Source organism: Canis lupus, chromosome 27 (genome assembly GCF_048164855.1).
Source record: "Canis lupus baileyi chromosome 27, mCanLup2.hap1, whole genome shotgun sequence".
Lineage (NCBI taxonomy): Eukaryota > Metazoa > Chordata > Mammalia > Carnivora > Canidae > Canis > Canis lupus.
In genome coordinates, this window is record NC_132864.1 from 26,122,706 (window position 1) to 26,140,710 (window position 18,005).

General features: G+C 52.6%; 1 protein-coding gene across 1 annotated transcript in view; it reads left to right on the forward strand.

Annotated features, from left to right (window-relative positions):
- Window positions 1–18,005, forward strand: part of MYO18B (myosin XVIIIB) — a gene marked incomplete at its 5' end in the record, with an annotated part of 242,336 nt that overhangs the window by 62,330 nt on the left and 162,001 nt on the right. Inside the window, 6 exons of the mRNA XM_072801883.1 lie at window positions 457–537; window positions 2,565–2,712; window positions 10,002–10,161; window positions 12,953–13,136; window positions 14,142–14,364; window positions 17,528–17,637. Of these exons, the coding sequence (XP_072657984.1) occupies window positions 457–537; window positions 2,565–2,712; window positions 10,002–10,161; window positions 12,953–13,136; window positions 14,142–14,364; window positions 17,528–17,637 (906 nt within the window). The remainder of the gene's footprint in view (window positions 1–456; window positions 538–2,564; window positions 2,713–10,001; window positions 10,162–12,952; window positions 13,137–14,141; window positions 14,365–17,527; window positions 17,638–18,005) is intronic.

An 18,005-nucleotide genomic window follows, 5' to 3' on the forward strand; every position in this document is an offset into this window, starting at 1 on the left:
CGGAGTCTCAGCTTTGCAAGATGGAAGAGTTCTGGAGGTGAGGGCCGGTGACAGTTGCACAACACGTGAGTGAGCTTATGCCGCTCACTGTGCACACTGAAAGGTAGACTTTTATGCCGTGGATAGTTTAGCACAATTAGAAAATAATGTGGGCGCCTGGCAGGCTCAGAGAGGCAGAGACACAGGCAGAGGGAGAAACAGGCTCCATGTAGGGAGCCCCATTTGGGACTCGATCCCGGGACCCCAGTGTCATTCCCTGAGCCAAAGGCAGACACTCAACTGCTGAACCACCCAGGTGCCCTGTAGAACTTACTTTTAAAAAAAAGATTTAAAAATGATAATAAAAAAAAAGGTGAAGGGGAGGTGACAGGCCTCACTTATCTCTCCTCCTCCAGAAGTTTTCCACCCTGTTTAGCTCACAGAAGGAACTAATGCTGAACTTTTGTCACTTTCCAGGAAGGTATTTCCGTGCCCTTTGACCTCCCAGAGACTTCCCCAGGGACCACGGTGGCTGTAGTGGACCAGAACCCTTCCCAGGTAAGGCAGGGCCCAGCAAACCGAGGCTCTCAGACACCATGTGGCAAATAACAAGATGACCTGAGCTTTTAAACCACTAGCTGTCACTGCTGTTGGCCTTTGGAAACCCATGGGGATTGTTAAAACCGCTGAAGCTGGTGACCCTCTCTCCGCCTGGTCCGAGGATGTGGTCCCGGGCGATGAATCCTCAAACCCCTTCAGCTTGAGAACTACCTCTCTACCTGATGTCTGACACCACGTCTCGCCAGCACTCACACCTGGCAGCCCGTGGTGAGCTGAGGGGACACCTGGGGGAAAGGTCCGGTGTTCAGATGCAGGTGCCATATCTGGAAGAGCCTGGGGGAAGGGGCCGATGGTGGATGGAAAATGGAGGCAATGCTGGGTCCACGCATTTACAGGCTTTACGTTGCGGGTATACCTGAGTCTTTACTGTCCCCATCCCGAGAGCCCCTGGGGTGACCCCAGACCTCCTCTGCTCAACTGCCCCTCAGAACTGCCCTGAACCATTTCGCTCAGCTCACCCGGTTCTGGTCCAATCTCAGTGACCTTGAGCATATCCCTTCACATCTCTGGGTCTCTCAAGTTTTTTTCCGTCCCTAAAATGGGAACAATAGCATGCTCTGGGATGGTTGTGAATGTTTATGAGATGTGGCACACAGCAGCTGGCAGGGTGCATGGCATGTGCTAGGTGTCCCACAGGTCACATTTTCCTCCTGCCATGTGAGGCTGCCAGTTTTGTCATTCTTTGTCTCCTGTTGGCCACCCCTGGCCTTCTCTTCCAAGCCTTCTCTTGGCTCCTAGTGGCCTGCACCTGCTCCTGCAAAGCAGCCTTGTCCATGAGCCCTGCCGGTCACTACCTGTTTATGCTTCCAGCTGGCACCTCTTGGGCTGGTTCCCCCTCCCTATTGTGCTTCCTGACCTGGAAGAGGCAGGCCTGGAGGGGTGACCTGGGCAGTGTGAGGAGAGGGAGGTGGGGTGGGGGCCCGGGGTTCCTTGGACGCTGGGGCAGTGGCTGGGAATGGCTACCTTCTGAGGATGGGCTGGCTGTTAAATTCAGCCCCGTAAAGAAAGGCAAGGTGAAGCCTCTGGATATCTGGGATCTGGTTCCCGTTCTGCCCCTGTGCCTCTCCGTGTGACCCTGGATATGTCCCTTGTCCTTTCTGGGCCTCTTGGGGGCATGGCCCAATATTTCCCAGCTGGGGTTCCCAGCTTCCCCGGTTTGTCAGTGACTTTGCTGGCTACAGCTCTGAAATCCTCATGCTCTGGGAGGTCCCTCAGTCCCAGTCGCCAAGGGGCAGCCAGTTACCCCATGCATCATATGCATTTCCTCCATAACCCCTTGGTGCCATTTTTGGTGATGCCAACTCACTGTGGGCCTCAGATGAGCTGCTTAGCTTTTCCAGGGCTCTCTGTTTCCTAGAAACAAAACTTCAGAGTTGCCTAGACGGTTTCTGAAGCTCATGACTGGATTTCAAATTCCCATGCCTATGCTATTGAGCCAAGTTCGCCTGCTCTTCTAGAACATTCTTTGGGTACTCAATGCCCCACTTCCCACTTAAGATCTTAGTTTAAAAAAATACAGACTTCTAAGAAGTGATGCAGATGGAATTAATCCTTTGATGTTTGGCTGTGCACAGATACACACAGCCGCCTGCGTGTATCTAGAATGCGTAATTCACAGAGTGTGTTCCCTTGTTACTTCCCCGCTGCAGCCCTCTTACAAGGTATCGTCAGTCACCATTTTACATAAAAAGGAAATGAGCTCAGAGTGGTGCAGTAAGTTACCCAAGGTCACACAGGAGGTGAGGACAGAGGCCGGATTCGGACCTCCTGAAACAGGGGGTAATAGTTTTGAGGTTTCCATACCGGGAGTCTGGGGGTGAGTGGGAACGTGGCTGTGGGCCGGCACGTCTGAGGCGTGATGCCAGGGACTCAGATCTTCCGACTCCCAGAGGTGGGAAGGGAAGCCCAGGACCAGCCTCTGTCTGGGATCAGGGCTCCACGGTGATCCTGGAATTTTCCTCCAGGTCCGCTTACCAGCCGTTGGAGGGGCTGAGGATGCCAAGGGCCTTTTCTGGCTCTTGGATGAAGAGGTCCGGGTGGAGGGCTCCAGTGACAGCGTGGTGCTCGAACGTCTCTGTGCGGCCTTTGAGAAGAAAGGGGCTGAGGCCGGAGGTAAGAGAGTCAAGGCAAAGGACAAAGGGAGAAGGGCACTCTGTCCAGCCCGGGAGTTTGAATCTGTCCTTGTCTGCTGCAGAGAAAGCCCCAATAAGGTCTGTACGAGATGAGGTGGGGTGTGGAGGCATCTGAGTGCATAGATGTCTGTGCCTATGCCTGTGTGTGCTTTCATTCATTTATTAATGAATGACATTTATCAATCAATTTAATTATTTATTAATCACTATTCAATCAATCATTTATCAACCAATTATCAATATAGTCAACGCATGTATTGACTGGCTACTACTGTGTGCTGGGCTCCACACTACCCAGTGATGAGCCAGCCATGGGATCATGGGATGTGGCCCATGTCTTCATCGGGGGAGGATATGGGGGGAAAGACTGGACAAGCAAGCAGATAAGCCTGTCCCTGTTTGGTGAACCTTAGATGAAAGACCCTGGTGCTTGGTGGTGTGTGTCAGGCAGACCAAATTCTTCCAGGAGCCAGAGGGTCTTGGGGGGACAGGCGTGCAGGCAAATCTGCCAAAGAAGAGGAGATACAGTGCAGGAAAACAAGGTTGGAGATGTTGTTGGGGCTCAGACCGCTGGAGGCCCTTGTGAGCCACACAAAAAAACATTAGTCTCAGCCCTAGAGCTCTGAGAAGCCATGAAGGATTCCAGGCAGCAGGAGGTATGGTTAGATTTACGTTCTGGAAAGTTCATGCATGTGGTGGTATGGAAGGCAGTCAGGGAGGTGGGCGGAGCCTGGGGGTATTTAGCAGGTGGAACCCACAGCACCTGGCAATGAGCTGGACTGGGGGGGGAGGGGAAATCATGACATCTAGATGGAACCACAGGTTGAATGTGGGCTTTGGCTTCATTCAGCCCCAAGTTTAAGTCCGGCTCTCCATGTTTCACCAATGTGACTCTGAGCAAGCCTCGGATAGCCCCAGATGGACTGCTCACATGAAGAGGGCTGGGGGGCGGGGGTCACTTTTGCCTGCCTTTCACCAGGATTTCTGCGACGATGATTGGGTGAGAGAGGTATCAGCTTTGTTTTCAGCCTCTGAGAGTAGTGAGGGAGCGCTGATCGATGAGCACCGAGCTGTTGATGGCGATGAAGACTGTTATCCCCGTCAGTTAAGGGGTTGGAGGAGTGATGTCCATTCTGCGCACTTGGCATGGTGCTCAGATCTTCATGGAGGCCGTCTAATCAAATTCTGTCATCAGTCTGGTGGTTGATACTCTTCTCCCCCAAGATGAGGACACTGAGCTCCACAGGGATGCTTGTAGAGATGTCTAAGGTCACCCAGAGGGGGAGTGTCAGCAGGCAGATGCAAAACGACCTCTGTCTGAATCGAAATCTCTCTTGTGACTCTGCTGCCCACCTCCACTCCACCCGGATGCCCTCAGGCATCTACGAAGGCAGATCCGCTTTGAGATCTTCCTGGTCCCCACTGGCCTGGCTCATTCATTCAGCAGTATTTATGGGGCACCTAACATGTGGCAGCCTCTGTCCTACGGCAGGACATACATCTCCGAAGAGGACAAATATCTTCTCTCCGCCTCCATGGGGCTGACATTCTAGCAGAGGAGATGGATGATAAAATGAGGAAATCTGTAAGAGGATTGGGGACCACAATTCTGGTTGAGATCACTAAGAGGATCCAGGTTGGCAGAGAAGATGGTCCAGCCTTCAGCCGTGGGACACTCCAGTGTCAAGGCCTAGGGATAAGTCCAGGGACCAGGAAATGCAACAGAGAACAGGCAGCCAAGGAGGCAGGAAGGAAGCTGAGAGAGTGTGGCACTCTGGAAGCCACAGAAGGAGGGAGGGTACTGACCTCACCTGGCCTCTCAGGTGAGGCGTGGCAGAGAAATAGCCATAGATTTGGCCACATGGAGGTCATTGGCAACTGGGATGAGTGCCGTTTCCATGGAATGTTTGGGGTAAGCATCCACCTGGAGTAGATTATGGGAAACTGGGAAAAAATTGGAGAAAGACAGATAATAGCTCTCTTTGCTGCTGTCTGCTGGGCTGGTGACAGCAAAAACCTGTACCCCAAAGGGACCAGCTGAGGCCTTTCTCTGGGACGTTCACAGAGCTTTCCTGCACTGGCATCAGGACCAGACTTTCTGAGCAGAAACCACGGCAGCATCTGAGGGCTTTGGCTACTCTCCCCAGTGCAAGCTCAGGGCACTGGTACCCAAATGAATCCTAGAGGATTTGGCCACGCAAATGTGGTCGTCCCAGGGCTGACTTCGCCAGGCACAGAGCTTTTAGGGGCCCACGCACATGTTCTAATTTCTGTTAAAAGCAGAAGAAAAAAAATGAACTTTTAGGTCAAATATGATATATATGTATATGTGTATATATATGTACATGCATGTTTATGTATATGTGTATGTGTGTGTTAGGTATGGGCTGACTTGTATCCCACCTCAAATCCATGTGTTGAAGTCCCAGACTCCAGGAGTTCAGAATGTGCCTGCATTTGCTGTTTTTGGAGAGAGGGTCTTTAGAATGGTCATTAAAGTTAGGTGAGGTCTTAATTTCATGTGACCGGTGTCCTTAAAAGAAGAGATCAGGACTCAGATGTGCACGGAGCAAAAAGGCAGGGAGAAGACAGCCAGCTACAAGCTCAGGAACGAAGCTTCACGGGAAACCAGCCCTGCCCATACCTTGCACCTCCAGCCTCCAGCACTTTAAGAAAATACATTTCTATTGTTTTAGCCCCCCAGCTATGGTATCCCCAGTTAGGGCAGCTGTAGCAGACTCATATAGGGCACTTATGTGTTACTAGTATTATTTTATTATTTGCCTTGATATCAACAGTCATGAAATAAAACTTTTTAAAAAAGATTTTATTTATCTATTCACGAGAGACACACAGAGAGAGGCAGAGGGAGAAGTAAGCTCCCCAGAGGGAGCCCAATGTGGGACTCACATCCAGGACCCCGGGGTCACGACCTGAGCCAAAGGCAGATGCTCAACCACCAAGCCACCCAGGGGCCCCAATAACTTTTAATACATAAATATATTTTAATGGAAGAAGGGGCAGCCTATGAAGACAAAAGTGCCCAGGGCCCGAGCAAGTCATGATGCAGCCCCTGACTGCCATCACCTTGCAGGGTCCTAGAGCTTTACTGGCTCCCAGGGATGATTACCTCTCCTCTCTCGAGGTCACCTCTATTCTCCGAAGTACACCTGCCTCTTGACCAGCTGGGGAATGAGGATGGAGAGGCGGAGAGAATGGCTAGGAGTGAGCCCTTAGTCTAAGCGTCGGATTGTGGGTACTACTGCACCCCACAGCAGGGTCGCTGAGGCCTCAGAGAAGCCAGGTGGCTTATAGGGCCCTGGAGGCATCCAAAATGAGAGCAAGTGCTGGGCCTGGGAGTCCTGTCTCCAAAGGTCACACAGACCTGCCACCCTTCTCTGGGCTCTGAAAGCAGCCCCTATATTTGGAGAATGACACCAGGGCTTGGGAGTGCTTTTGTGGAGTGGAGGAGGAACATCCCTCAGATCCTCAGGAAGCTGGAAGCCTGAGCTATTAAAAGCTCAACCGGGGACGCCTGGGTGACTCAGTAGCTGAGCGTCTGCCTTTGGGATCGAGTCCCACATCGGGCTCCCTGCACGGAGCCTGCTTCTCCCTCTGCCTGTGTCTCTGCCTCTCTCTCTGTGTCTCTCATGAATAAATAAATAAAATCTTTACGAAAAAAAAAAAAAAAAGCTCAGCAAGGTTTTAGACCCCAGAGATTTGGGCTGGATCCCAACTCTACTACTTGAGGGCAATGTGTGTAACTTCTGGGAAGCCACCTCCGCAGCCTGTAAAATAGGAATAATGGTGACACCCCCCCCCCAGGGGGCTCGTGTGAGGATGGAGGAGCTAATGTGTGCAAAGCCCTTCTACATCCTCCTCCCTCCCCTTTGTGCTCAGAGGGCCCCTCCTCAGAGACCTTCCAGGCCTTGTCTGAAGCTGTTCCCTCTGTAGCTCCATTGACCCAGCCTGACTCCCTGGTTATTTCCCTCAGGGGCCTCTCGGGGCTCTGGAATGTTTGGTCATTCACTTTCCTGTCCTCCATCCCCCGACCAGCCTGTGTGACCGTGGAGCGCACAGGGCGCACCTATGCTCCCTGCTGTCTCCTCTTGGCCTGGAACACAGCAGGGCGTCTGTGGACATCTGCCGTCTTCCCTTCCTGTCTCCTCACCTGCTCTGTTCCAGTCACTGTTCCAGCCACCCCGCTGCCTTGGCTGCTCCTCAAACCTGCCGAGCACACTTCCACCTCAGGGCCTTGCACTGGCAGTTCCCTCTGCCTGGAATGCTCTTCCGCCATGTTTCCACGTGACCGGCTCCCTCACCTCCTACGGGTCTCAGGGGCCTGCCTGACCATGTTGTGAAAAGTAATGACCTCTCTCCACCCGTACCCCGGGCCCCCCTTCCCCTGCTCTTCCGGTCTCCTCTGCAGCCCTCATGCCAGACAGCTCGCATCTGTCCTCATGGGAATGTCAGCTCCTCAGGACAGGGGTTAGATGCCCCCCTTCAGCACCCAGGATGGCACTGGCCTGAAGACCCCAACAAATCCTTGGTATAGAAGAGATGAATATGGAAAAAGACCCCGATCCAGAATCAAAGGAGGTGGATTTCTCCAACGGGATGTTTCCTGGATCCTGATTTTTAGGCAAATGACACAGAGGAGGCTCAGAAGGGGAAGGTCACGTAGGGCATGGTGGGGGCAGGCGGGGATTTGCAGAGATCTGTGGTCCCCTCTCCTCCTGTGAGGCCTGACCTGCCATGCCCAGACACCCCCAGCAGGATGCTCTGGTGCTGGCCACTCCCAGGAGGGAGACTGTTAACATTTGTTGTCCTGACCAGACAGAGATAGACTCATTACTTCAGATATTTTGGTTTAAAAAAAAAAAAAAAAAAAAAAAAAAGGTCTTTTGTTTCTAGGGCTTTCTGATGAGCTCTGAGTTAATGAGAATGCTGTCTCATAACCCAGCGCTTGCTGTTACCTCTCCACTGAGTGTCTTGGGTGAGCAGCGGGCAGCCCCGTGGAGCGCAGGCCCAGCCGACAGTCAGGTGACAGGCTTCTGCAGCACAAACGTAGAGGGTGGTTGCCGGGGGCACGGTGCCCCAGAAGCCCCGACTCCAGTGTGGGAGGGTTGGGGTCCTGGAGAGGTGATGGTGCAGGGCCACAACAGAGATATACTGGGTCAGGCTCTGTCTGGGGCTCCTGAGAGCAAACACTGCCCATGAAATGCTTGGATGAACAAACTGTGTTGAAACCACCTCCTGAAGAAAGGGAAGAGTGAGAGAACTGAGCAGAGCAGCCCCCTGGGAGCCTGGGAGTGGTTTCCTGGGGCCGAACCCGGGAGGAAATGTGACGCTTCTTCTCTTTGTGTATCGGGCCACCAATGGGGATGAACACAGTCTTTGGGCCATCAGACCAGTGTCCTCATCCTGGCTCTGCCCCACGAGCTGTGCCACTTTAGCCAAGTGGTCTCATCTCTGAACCTCAGTGTTACCTTCTAGAAAACCAGCCCAGCGATCCTCACTTCAGAGACCTGAGAGGTGACATCATGCCTGAGTGCATGTCCAGCAGAGACCGGTGGGGTCTTAGCAAACAGGACTCTCTCGCCTTCGGCCCCCCTCCCCAAATGCTCTTGGGGTCCTTATTCAGAGCCCAGCTCTGTGCTAGCCGCTAGACATGATGATGAATGAATATGGTCGCTGCCCTCAAGCTGCTTCCAGTCCAGTCTGAGGAGTGGCCATGCAAACAGATACCTCGGACGTTGTACAGGCAGCGTGGATGTACAGGCCAGACCCAGGTGGGCGCTGTGTCACCTGGCTTTCATTGGAAGGTGACCCCTTGAGGGCAGGGACTGCATGGCTCCAAAGGTCTCCTGGAAGCCCTTGATGATGGGACACTTGACTTCACTAGAAACCTCCCTTGCTGATAACTTCAGTCAGCCCTGGGTATCGAGCACAAAGACCTCCAGGAAGCCAAGCCCACGCAGAACCTGTGTCCCGTGCTCGTCGGAAGCCTGCAGACTCTCCGACTGCGGTGACTGTGTACGGAGTTCCAAGAGATGCAGGTTTCGTGTTTCCTCCCTCACTGCGGCACAGAGGTGGCAAATTAGCATTTGAGGGAGGGATGGGGGCCCTAGAACATGCTGGCATGTTGACAGGAGGAAGATGGGAACTCACGGACATTCAGAATACGTACAAGAACCGGAACAGTATGACCACTCCTGAGAGTAATGGGTCTGGGGCCATTACTCAACCCGAGAGCATCACTGCAAGTAGAGCGATATGATTAATGTCCAGGATCCCACCCTCCCTCCCTCCCCCATCCCTTCCTTCTCTCTCCCCCTCCCTCAGTCCCTTCCTCCCTTCCTTCCACATGTACTCCTGGACTCCATTCATGTACCAGGCAGCATGCTGAGTGCTAGGAATTTGGAGATGAGCACTTGGCTCTAGAACACTGGCATAAGATCGAATGCAAGAAATGGCTGTGACACCCACTACAGTTTACCGAGTGACAGCTGAGTGCCAGGCACCATGCTAACATACTTTACGCACATTATCTCCTTTAAGCTTTGTGCCATCCTGGGAGGTATATATATAATTTACATTTTACAGAGGAAGAGACTGAGGGTCAGTGATTTAAGATGCTTGACCCCTGTCACACAGTAGTAAATGGTAGCATCAGGACTTGAATGCAGGCCTTCTCTCAAAGCTCCAGGCCTTTTTGTTTTTCTGGCCTGGACCCTGCAACCAAGTGCGTGTCAACGTCTCCCAAGAGTATGCTATGCCTTTAATTCGTTGGTACCATTCAAGACGCTTTTCAGTGGCACACAAATATTTTCAAAATATTTAATGATTGTATACTTATTTCCAGAAAATAGAGCATGCACACCAAACCTGTTGTGTAATGCTTCATTATGAAGTGGATTCACCTGTTTATAAATGTTGGCCTATTTAAGGAAAATATTAAGTAAATAACAACCCAGGTGGTACATGGGTATGGTGAGAATCATCAACACTGTATGCACTGATGATATTTGGGGAAAACAGATATCCTGTGTTTCAGAAAGCAGGAGGAATAGATTCTAGGTTAGAAATAATGCGTGGACATGCAAACACCAGGAGTGGTGCGGGTGCCCAGAACTGTTAGCTTTCGCTACCTGGAAATATACTTAAGTGAAAAAAGTGTGTTCTTGGTGTTGCCAAGTGATTGTGGAGTGTCACCGCCCCCACCGCCCCCTGCACGTCCCAACACTCATGTGCTAGGTCTGCTTTCAGGGACCTCGGCCCTCCGGTCCTGTGAGCAGCCCCTCCAGTTCGAGATTTTCCACCAGCTGGGACAGGACCCCGTGCGCTACGACCTCACAGGCTGGCTCCATAAGGCCAAGCCCAACCTTTCAGCCCTGGACGCCCCCCAGGTCCTGCAGCAGTCAAAAAGGTGAGTGCAGCCAGGGATAGGGACAAGCCAGGGGCATTCAGGGCTCTGCAGTTCCCTCCCCACTGGGGCCACGCGGTCCCAACAACCCAGTGAGGGAGGGTCAGTCCAGCAACTCCATCCCTCAGATATCATGTGTCCCTGGAGCCAGCACAAGTCTAGCCAAAGAGAAAAGCTGGCCTTCGGTGGGTGGGGAGAGAGAGTAAGGGTAGCACAAAAGCTAGAAAGCTGAGCCTTCTTACTTTGGCTGTTTGCCTTTCTTTCATTAAGTATCTGGGAGATGATGTGACTGGAACGATTTTATGGACATCCTAGAACTAGGGGCTCATAAAACGGAAACGATAACATTTTGTGGTGTTAAAAAAAAAAAAAAGCGCACTGCATTCCCTGAAGGCTGTGCTCAGAAGTGCTGGCAGCAAGCGGGGCCTGCAGGCCACAGTTACTGGAAAAATGCTTCTGTGGGTGTGTGCATGTGCATGCCAGTATGCATGCTGATCATCCCAGCTTCGCTGCTGGAGCCTTGCAGGGGCAGTGCTAGGGCACCAGAGAGAAACCGAGAGCACCGGGCAGGCGCTGGGGGCGTGGGAAGGGGGAGGAGGCACATACTGGCTACCCATGCCGTGAAGGCCCCAGGCAGTGAAGGGGCCTTCCTTTGATCACGCAGGAAAAGAGAGGCAGGACCGGGATCCATTTGGGTCTACATGGTCCTTGCAGAAGTTCTCGGCATGTAGGTCTGAGTGGATTGGAAAGCCCTTATGTGGGTTCAAGGGCACGCAGTTCGTGTAAGGAGGTCAAGCTGGGGTGGGGTCGGGTAGGGTGGGGCACCAGAAGGAAGGTCCATGAGCACACAGAGGACAGTGTGGAGAGCCAGGGGACCTGAGTGAAGTCCTAGCCCCGCCACTGCTCACCTGGGTGACTGCGGGCAGTCACTTTCTCTCCCCTGGGTTTGTTTGCTTGTTTTGCTTCCTCCACCATAAAATGAATGTTTGTTGGCCGGGGCTGTGAATCAGGCGGATACTGCACAGCTTGGGTGTCAGTCAGTTATTCAACTTCTGCTTTCACCACTTTCAAGCTGCATGATGCGGGCCTCAGTTTCACATTCTGAGAAGTGGGAATGGTGGGGCAAGGAATGTGCCAGGAATGTGTGTGCTGTGAGGCTTTGTGGCTTATTAAGGAGCTTGGTTCACTGCAGGCCCTCACTGCACACCTGTGGCCTCGTGAGTCCTCCTGCTCTAACATCCCACAGCTTGCGTCCCCTGGGCAAGAGATGGGGGATTAGGAAAGAGGGAGGCCATGCTTTGTTGATCTGACGGCCCAGCGAGTTAGGGACATTCTGGGAGGAAGGAACCACGTGTGTAAGGTCATGGCCCGTGGGAGTGAAAGAACCCAGCAGGTTTGAGGGTGAATTCCATGAGGATGTCTTGTGTGCTTGGGAGTGAAGCATTGGTGATTTTTGAGAGCAGACAGTGCTTTTTTTTTTTTTTTTTTTTTTTTTTTTAGAATGTGGTTTTATCCCCAGGAGTGCCAGATTCTCCAGATTCACTGCTGGTCTAACATTCCAATTTGCGGGTCCCACCCCATCTCTCAGGGGACTTGTTTTGCCGGTAGGCTTCCCTGGAGGTGACTATGCACACTAAAGTTCCACTGCTTTGGTCAAATTCAATCATTCCACTTATATCAAGCAAAGACCCAAAGCAGACATGACCTGTCCAGGGGTACATTTTCCCCTAAAAACCACAAGTCAGATCTACCCACCCTAGAGATGGGGCAACCCACATATGGGGCTCAGGGCTATGGGCAGCCTCTTCTCCCTCTGCCAGGGGGTGGTGCCCACAGCCTGAGGGCCCTGACCTCTCCTCTCACAGCTCCTGCTTCCAGGGGGGATCCTGCAGCTCCTCCCCAGCTTCTTATTTTAATGCCAGTGACGTCAAGCCATTGGTAATCTTTGTGGCCTGCCATGAATTTAACCACTTTAAGTACCTTTGGATCCTGTGGATGAAGATCCTCAATAGTTTGGATAGTCTGGGGAGGCATAGAGGGAGGTGGATAACGCACCTTCAGGGCTGGGGACGGTGCAGTCTGGACTTGCAGAAAGTGATGGAAATTGTCTGCATGCTTTCACTGGAGGGGAGGGGACGGATGGGACCTGGGAGGCACCGGCCTTCTCTGGATTCCAGCCCCATCCAGGGCACAGCAGGGTCTTCCTGGCCTTCTTCACCCTTATTGGCCCAAACGGGAAGGCAAGGCAGCTCAGATTTATCAGGGCAGATGCTCAGGGAGCCCCGGCCCCACAGCTGTGTGTTAAGGAGTACTGAGAAGGTCCCCTCTGCCACTGGACATTGGGCTGGGCATTTCACTGATGCCCTTGTGGGGCCTCTTCAGCCCCTGACTTAGTCATTCTTGTATGAACTGTAGAGTAAGCACCTACTATGTGCCAGACCTAGGGGCCTACTATGTGCTAGACCTGTTCTAGGGAGAACCAAGATGGCTTTGCTCTCTAAGAAAGTGCAGGCTCAGTGGGATTCCTACAGGCCTCTTAGTGACAATATCCAGCTGGGCTTCTTGCTGCTCTTGCTGTTCTAAAGTCAGAGGAGGGGGAGGCCTGGAGAAACAAGCTGGCATTTGCCGTGAAGCAAAGACTTGTCTGGCAGAAGGGACTGCAGATAAAAGTGTAGCAGCCAGGATGTGTGACTCAAGGGGTGGATTCAGGGAGCAGGTTAGCAAGAAGCAAGCAGGGGGACCCATTCTCCGTGAGCCCCTAAAGTCCTTCTCTCTTCCCCGTCCTACCTGCCAGGGAGGATCTGAGGCTCCTATGCCAGCCCCGGGCCAAGGTGCCCCCCGTGTGCCGGGCCGTGGCTGGCCTGGAGGGCACCTCCCAGCAGGCCTTGCAAAGGAGCTGCGCTGTGAGGAGGGCGTTTGCCAGCAGCTTTGCCGCGGTGAAGAGGAGAGCCCCGTGCTCCCAGATCAAGCTACAGATGGTGAGCAGGAGCCCCAACTCCACAGAGCCCTGGCCTCCACTGCCACTCCTCCTCCAGGATGAGTTATCGGCCCACATCATCTTGAAACTCCTCCACGAGCCTGCAGGGGCAGACCTCACCCTGCCTTCCACAGAGGAAGAAGCTGAGGCTCAGAGCAGCAGAGAAACATCCACCATCAAATACCTGGGGAGTTATCTATCCACATCCAAGGCCAAAGCCTAGGCTCCTCTGTGTGGCCTTGAGCAGCTTTGGAAAGTCCCAGGATCCTCAAATACCCTCTTTTTTTTTTTTTTAAAGATTTTATTTATTTATTCATGAGAGACAGAGAGAGGCAGAGACATAGGCAGAGGGAGAAGCAGGCTCCCTGTGAGGAGCCTGATGTGGGACTCACTCCGCAGACCCTGGGATCACACCCTGAGCCAAAGGCAGACGCTCAACCACTGAGCCACCCAGCCATCCCCTCCGAATACCTTCTTGACCAGGGTGACGAATATCACAGCCAAACCAGCCCTGTCTCAGCTCTCACATGCCTCATTTTCACCACGAGGCTCTCCTTGGGGAAGGCAGGAGGATCTACAACTGGATGGAAATTCATCCAATAACAAATGAGAATGCCTCGGTGGGTCAGTGGTCACTCTGAGCCCAGAGGGTGGGGCATGGGGAGAACACATTTTGGGGAGAAAAAAATCCTCATAGCTTATTAAACAGAAGAAGCCTGTAGGCCTGGGTCCTGGCTTCTAGCCTGCCTCTTTTGCTAGGGGTCTGGTGACATGGGGTCTTGCCTGCCCTCAGTTTCCCCAGTGGTTACAAGGGCTGTTAGAACAGCCCTTTCCCCCTTTTTTCTCATGAGCATCAATCAGGCCGTAGATAGGCATAGTGCTTGGCATAGGACATGGGGACCCCCAAGGATGCCCAGGTGAGGCTGAATGTACATTTGGGGAGCATCCCTGTCCATATCATCCCAAAGCAGCGGGCCTTGACTTCCCTCTCTCCTCTTGGTCCTAGGATGCATTGACCAGCATAATTAGACGGTCCCAGGTACACTTCATCCATTGCCTTGTGCCAGGCCCTGTTGGGGAAAGCAGGGTTGGGCAGGGGCCTCTGACCCCACCACAGCCTGGCAGAGATAAGCCAGGGACAGGCGGACTGCTGACCTTGGACATCCCGGCACTGAGGGTGCAGCTTGCGGGGTCCCACATCCTGGAGGCACTGCGTCTGCACAGGGCAGGTAAGAGACAGCCAGGGAGTGGGCACCTTATGTCTGAGTCCATGGACATGCCCACTGACTGGTAGCACCCAGGGACGGGAGCACCAGCTGTGTGCCAGCAGCTCATGTCTGGGAAGTAGAACACTAGGCATATTGATCAGCATATGCAAAGGCCCAGAGGCAGGGAAGAGCCTGAATTTTCAGGGACTGGGGTTCAAAATGCAGGGCAGTTGTGGCTGATGAGGCAGGCCATCCACCAAGGAAGGCCGTGAGTGCCAATTTTGGAGGTTTGGCTTTCAGCAGGTCAAGCTGAGGTGGTAAGGAGGTGGCAGGGGCTGGATGGGATTTTAATCCGAGAAACAAAGTCTTTAGGTCAATATTTCAGAAAGTAAGCCTGCACCCGAGCTTTCCACATAAGCTCATTTTAGTGGCTGAGTTTGCTCTGAATCCTTCTGATTCTTTTCTGCCTCTGAGACCCCAGAGGCCACCGAGTGGATTCCCCTCCCTGACATTAGAAATGGCTCAGGCATGGTCACAGTCTCTGCAGGGGACGGGGTAGCTGGAGTGGGGTGGGGGGAGGCTGGCAAGGGGGGCACCTGTTCATTTAACTTCTCTGTGGTCACTGATGCCCGGCTTGTGGCTGTGGTCCCATTTCTTCCCGCCGCATTAATAGCCAGCACCCAGAGCACTAGGTATGTGACACACAGGCTGGAAGCAGCTGGAAGCAGAGAAGAGACCCTCACTTCTCTGAGCATCTCATTGATTTTTCCTCTTGCCTGCACAACCGCAAGCGAAGGGTGACAGATAATGTCACAGGGGAAGAGCAGAATGGTCACAGCGGTGGCCGATCGATTCAGCCCGGCTGGCTCACTGGCTGGCTGGCTGGCTGGCAGGAGGCGCTGGGCCTTTGCAGACGCCGTGGACTACCCGTGAGAAGCCCTGCATGCAGGCTTGGGTCCGCTGTCCCTTCCCAGTCCTCGGCCTTCGGTCCTCTCCACGGTGTCTGCCCTGTACATTCTCAGTGCAGCCCGCCTGGGGCAGGATAAGTTTTCCAACCAAGTAACGATTTGATGCCTCATGATGGAACTTTCTGATTTTCTGCCTCCCTGGCCTGGTTAGTTCCTCATTTTTCTGCTCAAAGTGGTTTCTGTCTCTCTTACACTGTATAAGAAATATGTCTGTGCACATGCGGATATACACACCTATCAAATATTTATGAATTTGAATTCGTGCATGTTTGGTGCATTTATGCATATACCCACGTGCACACATAATGCACACGTATGTGGGCAGGGTATCGAGTGCCTACGATGTACTGGCACTGTGTCATTACATATATTAACTGACGTCATCCTTACCAAGCCCTTAGCACAGCACCTGGCATATAGCAAATGCTCATCACACATTACGCATTGGACAGCCTGGTGGGCGTGGCTCAGACCCCGGAGCCGGTCAGCCTGGGCTTGGATGTGGCCGATACCTAGTGAGTCCCCGGATCATGCCTCTCTTTCGTCTGCCCTAATAGCTCAGGTCTCAGGTTGCTAATGAGCAGTTTGATGAGTTAATAAGAGACTAACGCATAGAAGAATTGCCTGGATGTGGGAAAGCATCCATACGTGTTAGCATCTTTTACTACATAAATCATCAGATTCAATCCTTATAGTGACCCCATTCTCACCTGACAAGTGAAGAACTTAAATTTCAAAGAGATGGGGTCATTCGTGATGGGTCAGAGGGCAAAGAAGGGTAAAAATGGGACGTGAACCCACATCAATCTGACCTGAAAGTGCATGCTTATAACCTCCTACCCCCATCTCTGTGTGGTCAGCATCCTGTGAACCTGGCCTAAGGCCCTTCTTCCCCCAGGAAGGCTTCCTAGATTCACCGCACATATCCACCACCGTCACTCTGCCTCATGGTTCATGTATTTGGCTTCTTGTGAAGTCTCAAAGTAGAGTCAGATTTTACCAGACTTTCTGCCCCATCCAGCCAGTTTCCATTTATTTATTTATTTATTTATTTATTTATTTATTTATTTATTTATAATTTTTTTAAAGATTTTATTTATTTATTCATGAGAGACACACACACACACAGAGGCAGAGACAGGCAGAGGGAGAAGTGGGCTCCATGCAGGGAGCCCAACATGGGACTCGATCCCAGGTCTCCAGGATCACACCCTGGGCTGTAGGCAGCGCTAAATCGCTGCACCACCGGGGCTGCCCGCCAGTTTCCTTTTAAACAACTGAGCGTTTTCTATGGCCCTTGTATCCAGGACCAAGTCCAAACATTGAGGCCTGGAGTTTGACTTCAAGTTCCTTTGGGATCTTGTCCCTGCTCATCTTTGACCTCATTGTTGGCTACTCTCCAGTGGATTAGTTACAGTTACTTACTGTCTGGGTCTGAATCCCAGCTGGGGGAGTTTCTATCCATGTCACTTTGGGCTAGGTGACTCGAACTCTCCAGGCCTCAGTTTCCACGTCTACAAAATGGGTACAATGATGGTGGCCCCTGACTGTCTATAACACAAGGAAGTTGTTAACCTCATGTCTTGTGCACAGAAGTGCTGTGACCAAGGATCCCACCCTTGTGTGACCCCTGTCTGGCTCCCTCTGCTGAGACCTCCCTTCCATACTCACTCCTGTGCCAAACTCTTCTGGCTACTTCAGAGGTTGGCTCTAATGTCACCTCTCTGGAGCTTTCCAGAGGCCTCTGCCCAGGTTCCACACAGAATATACCTGTGTCCATCCTACATGTTAGATTTGTAAAACCCCTGACAATATCCAACGCAGTATTTCCCACATGCAGTCTATGGGGTGGTCATACATAGTGGACCCCCCCAAAATTTTTTCCCATGTCAAACAGGTTTTAAGTAAAGTTAATCTGGCAGCTTCCCTGCAGTGGCCCGCAGAGCCTTTGGCATCGATGCTGGCACACGGTGTGACCCTACAGAGGGCAAATCCGTGGAATGTTTCATAGGGTTTGTGTTCTGAGGAACACATTTGGGAAATGCTGGTTGAACCCAATCTCCGATGTTGACAAATGGGGAAACTGAGACCCTAAAAAGTGGATCCACCTACAAGTTCGCTGTCAGGTTGGGAGCAGGGTGGAGGCTGCCAGCGAGGCCAGGCCCTGGGCTGGTCTTCTCACTTGTTCTTCTGCTTGCTCTGGGCCCTCCTCCCAGGCTATGCTGAGCACGTGGGACTCACTCAGTTCCGCCGGCGATTCCAGATGCTCGACCCTCTCCTCGCAAAGAAGCTCATGTTGGCCTCTGAAGGAATAGACGAGAGGAAGGTATGTGGGGCAATGCAGGAGGGAGTGGGTCCCTGGGTGCTTCTGTTCCAGAGGGGGTTGCCCCAGGAGGCATCTGGACCAGCAGGGGTGCGGGGATCGGAGACAAAGGGGGGGCAAAGGTGAGGGTGGTGTGAGGTTTGCCTCAGATCTTTGGTCCGGCCTGTACCCCCTGCACTGGTCACTTAGGAATGACCCTCCTGAAACTCTGTGTAAGAAAGTGCAGGAGGAAAACTAGGGCCATGAGAAGAGCATGTGCCCACTAGAAAGGCCTCTCGCAAGATGAAAAGCCAGCACCAGCACCCGGGGGTAGTCCGTGAAAAAGAAAGCTTCATGGTGCCCAGTGTTCAGGAAGTGCTTCACACCAAAGC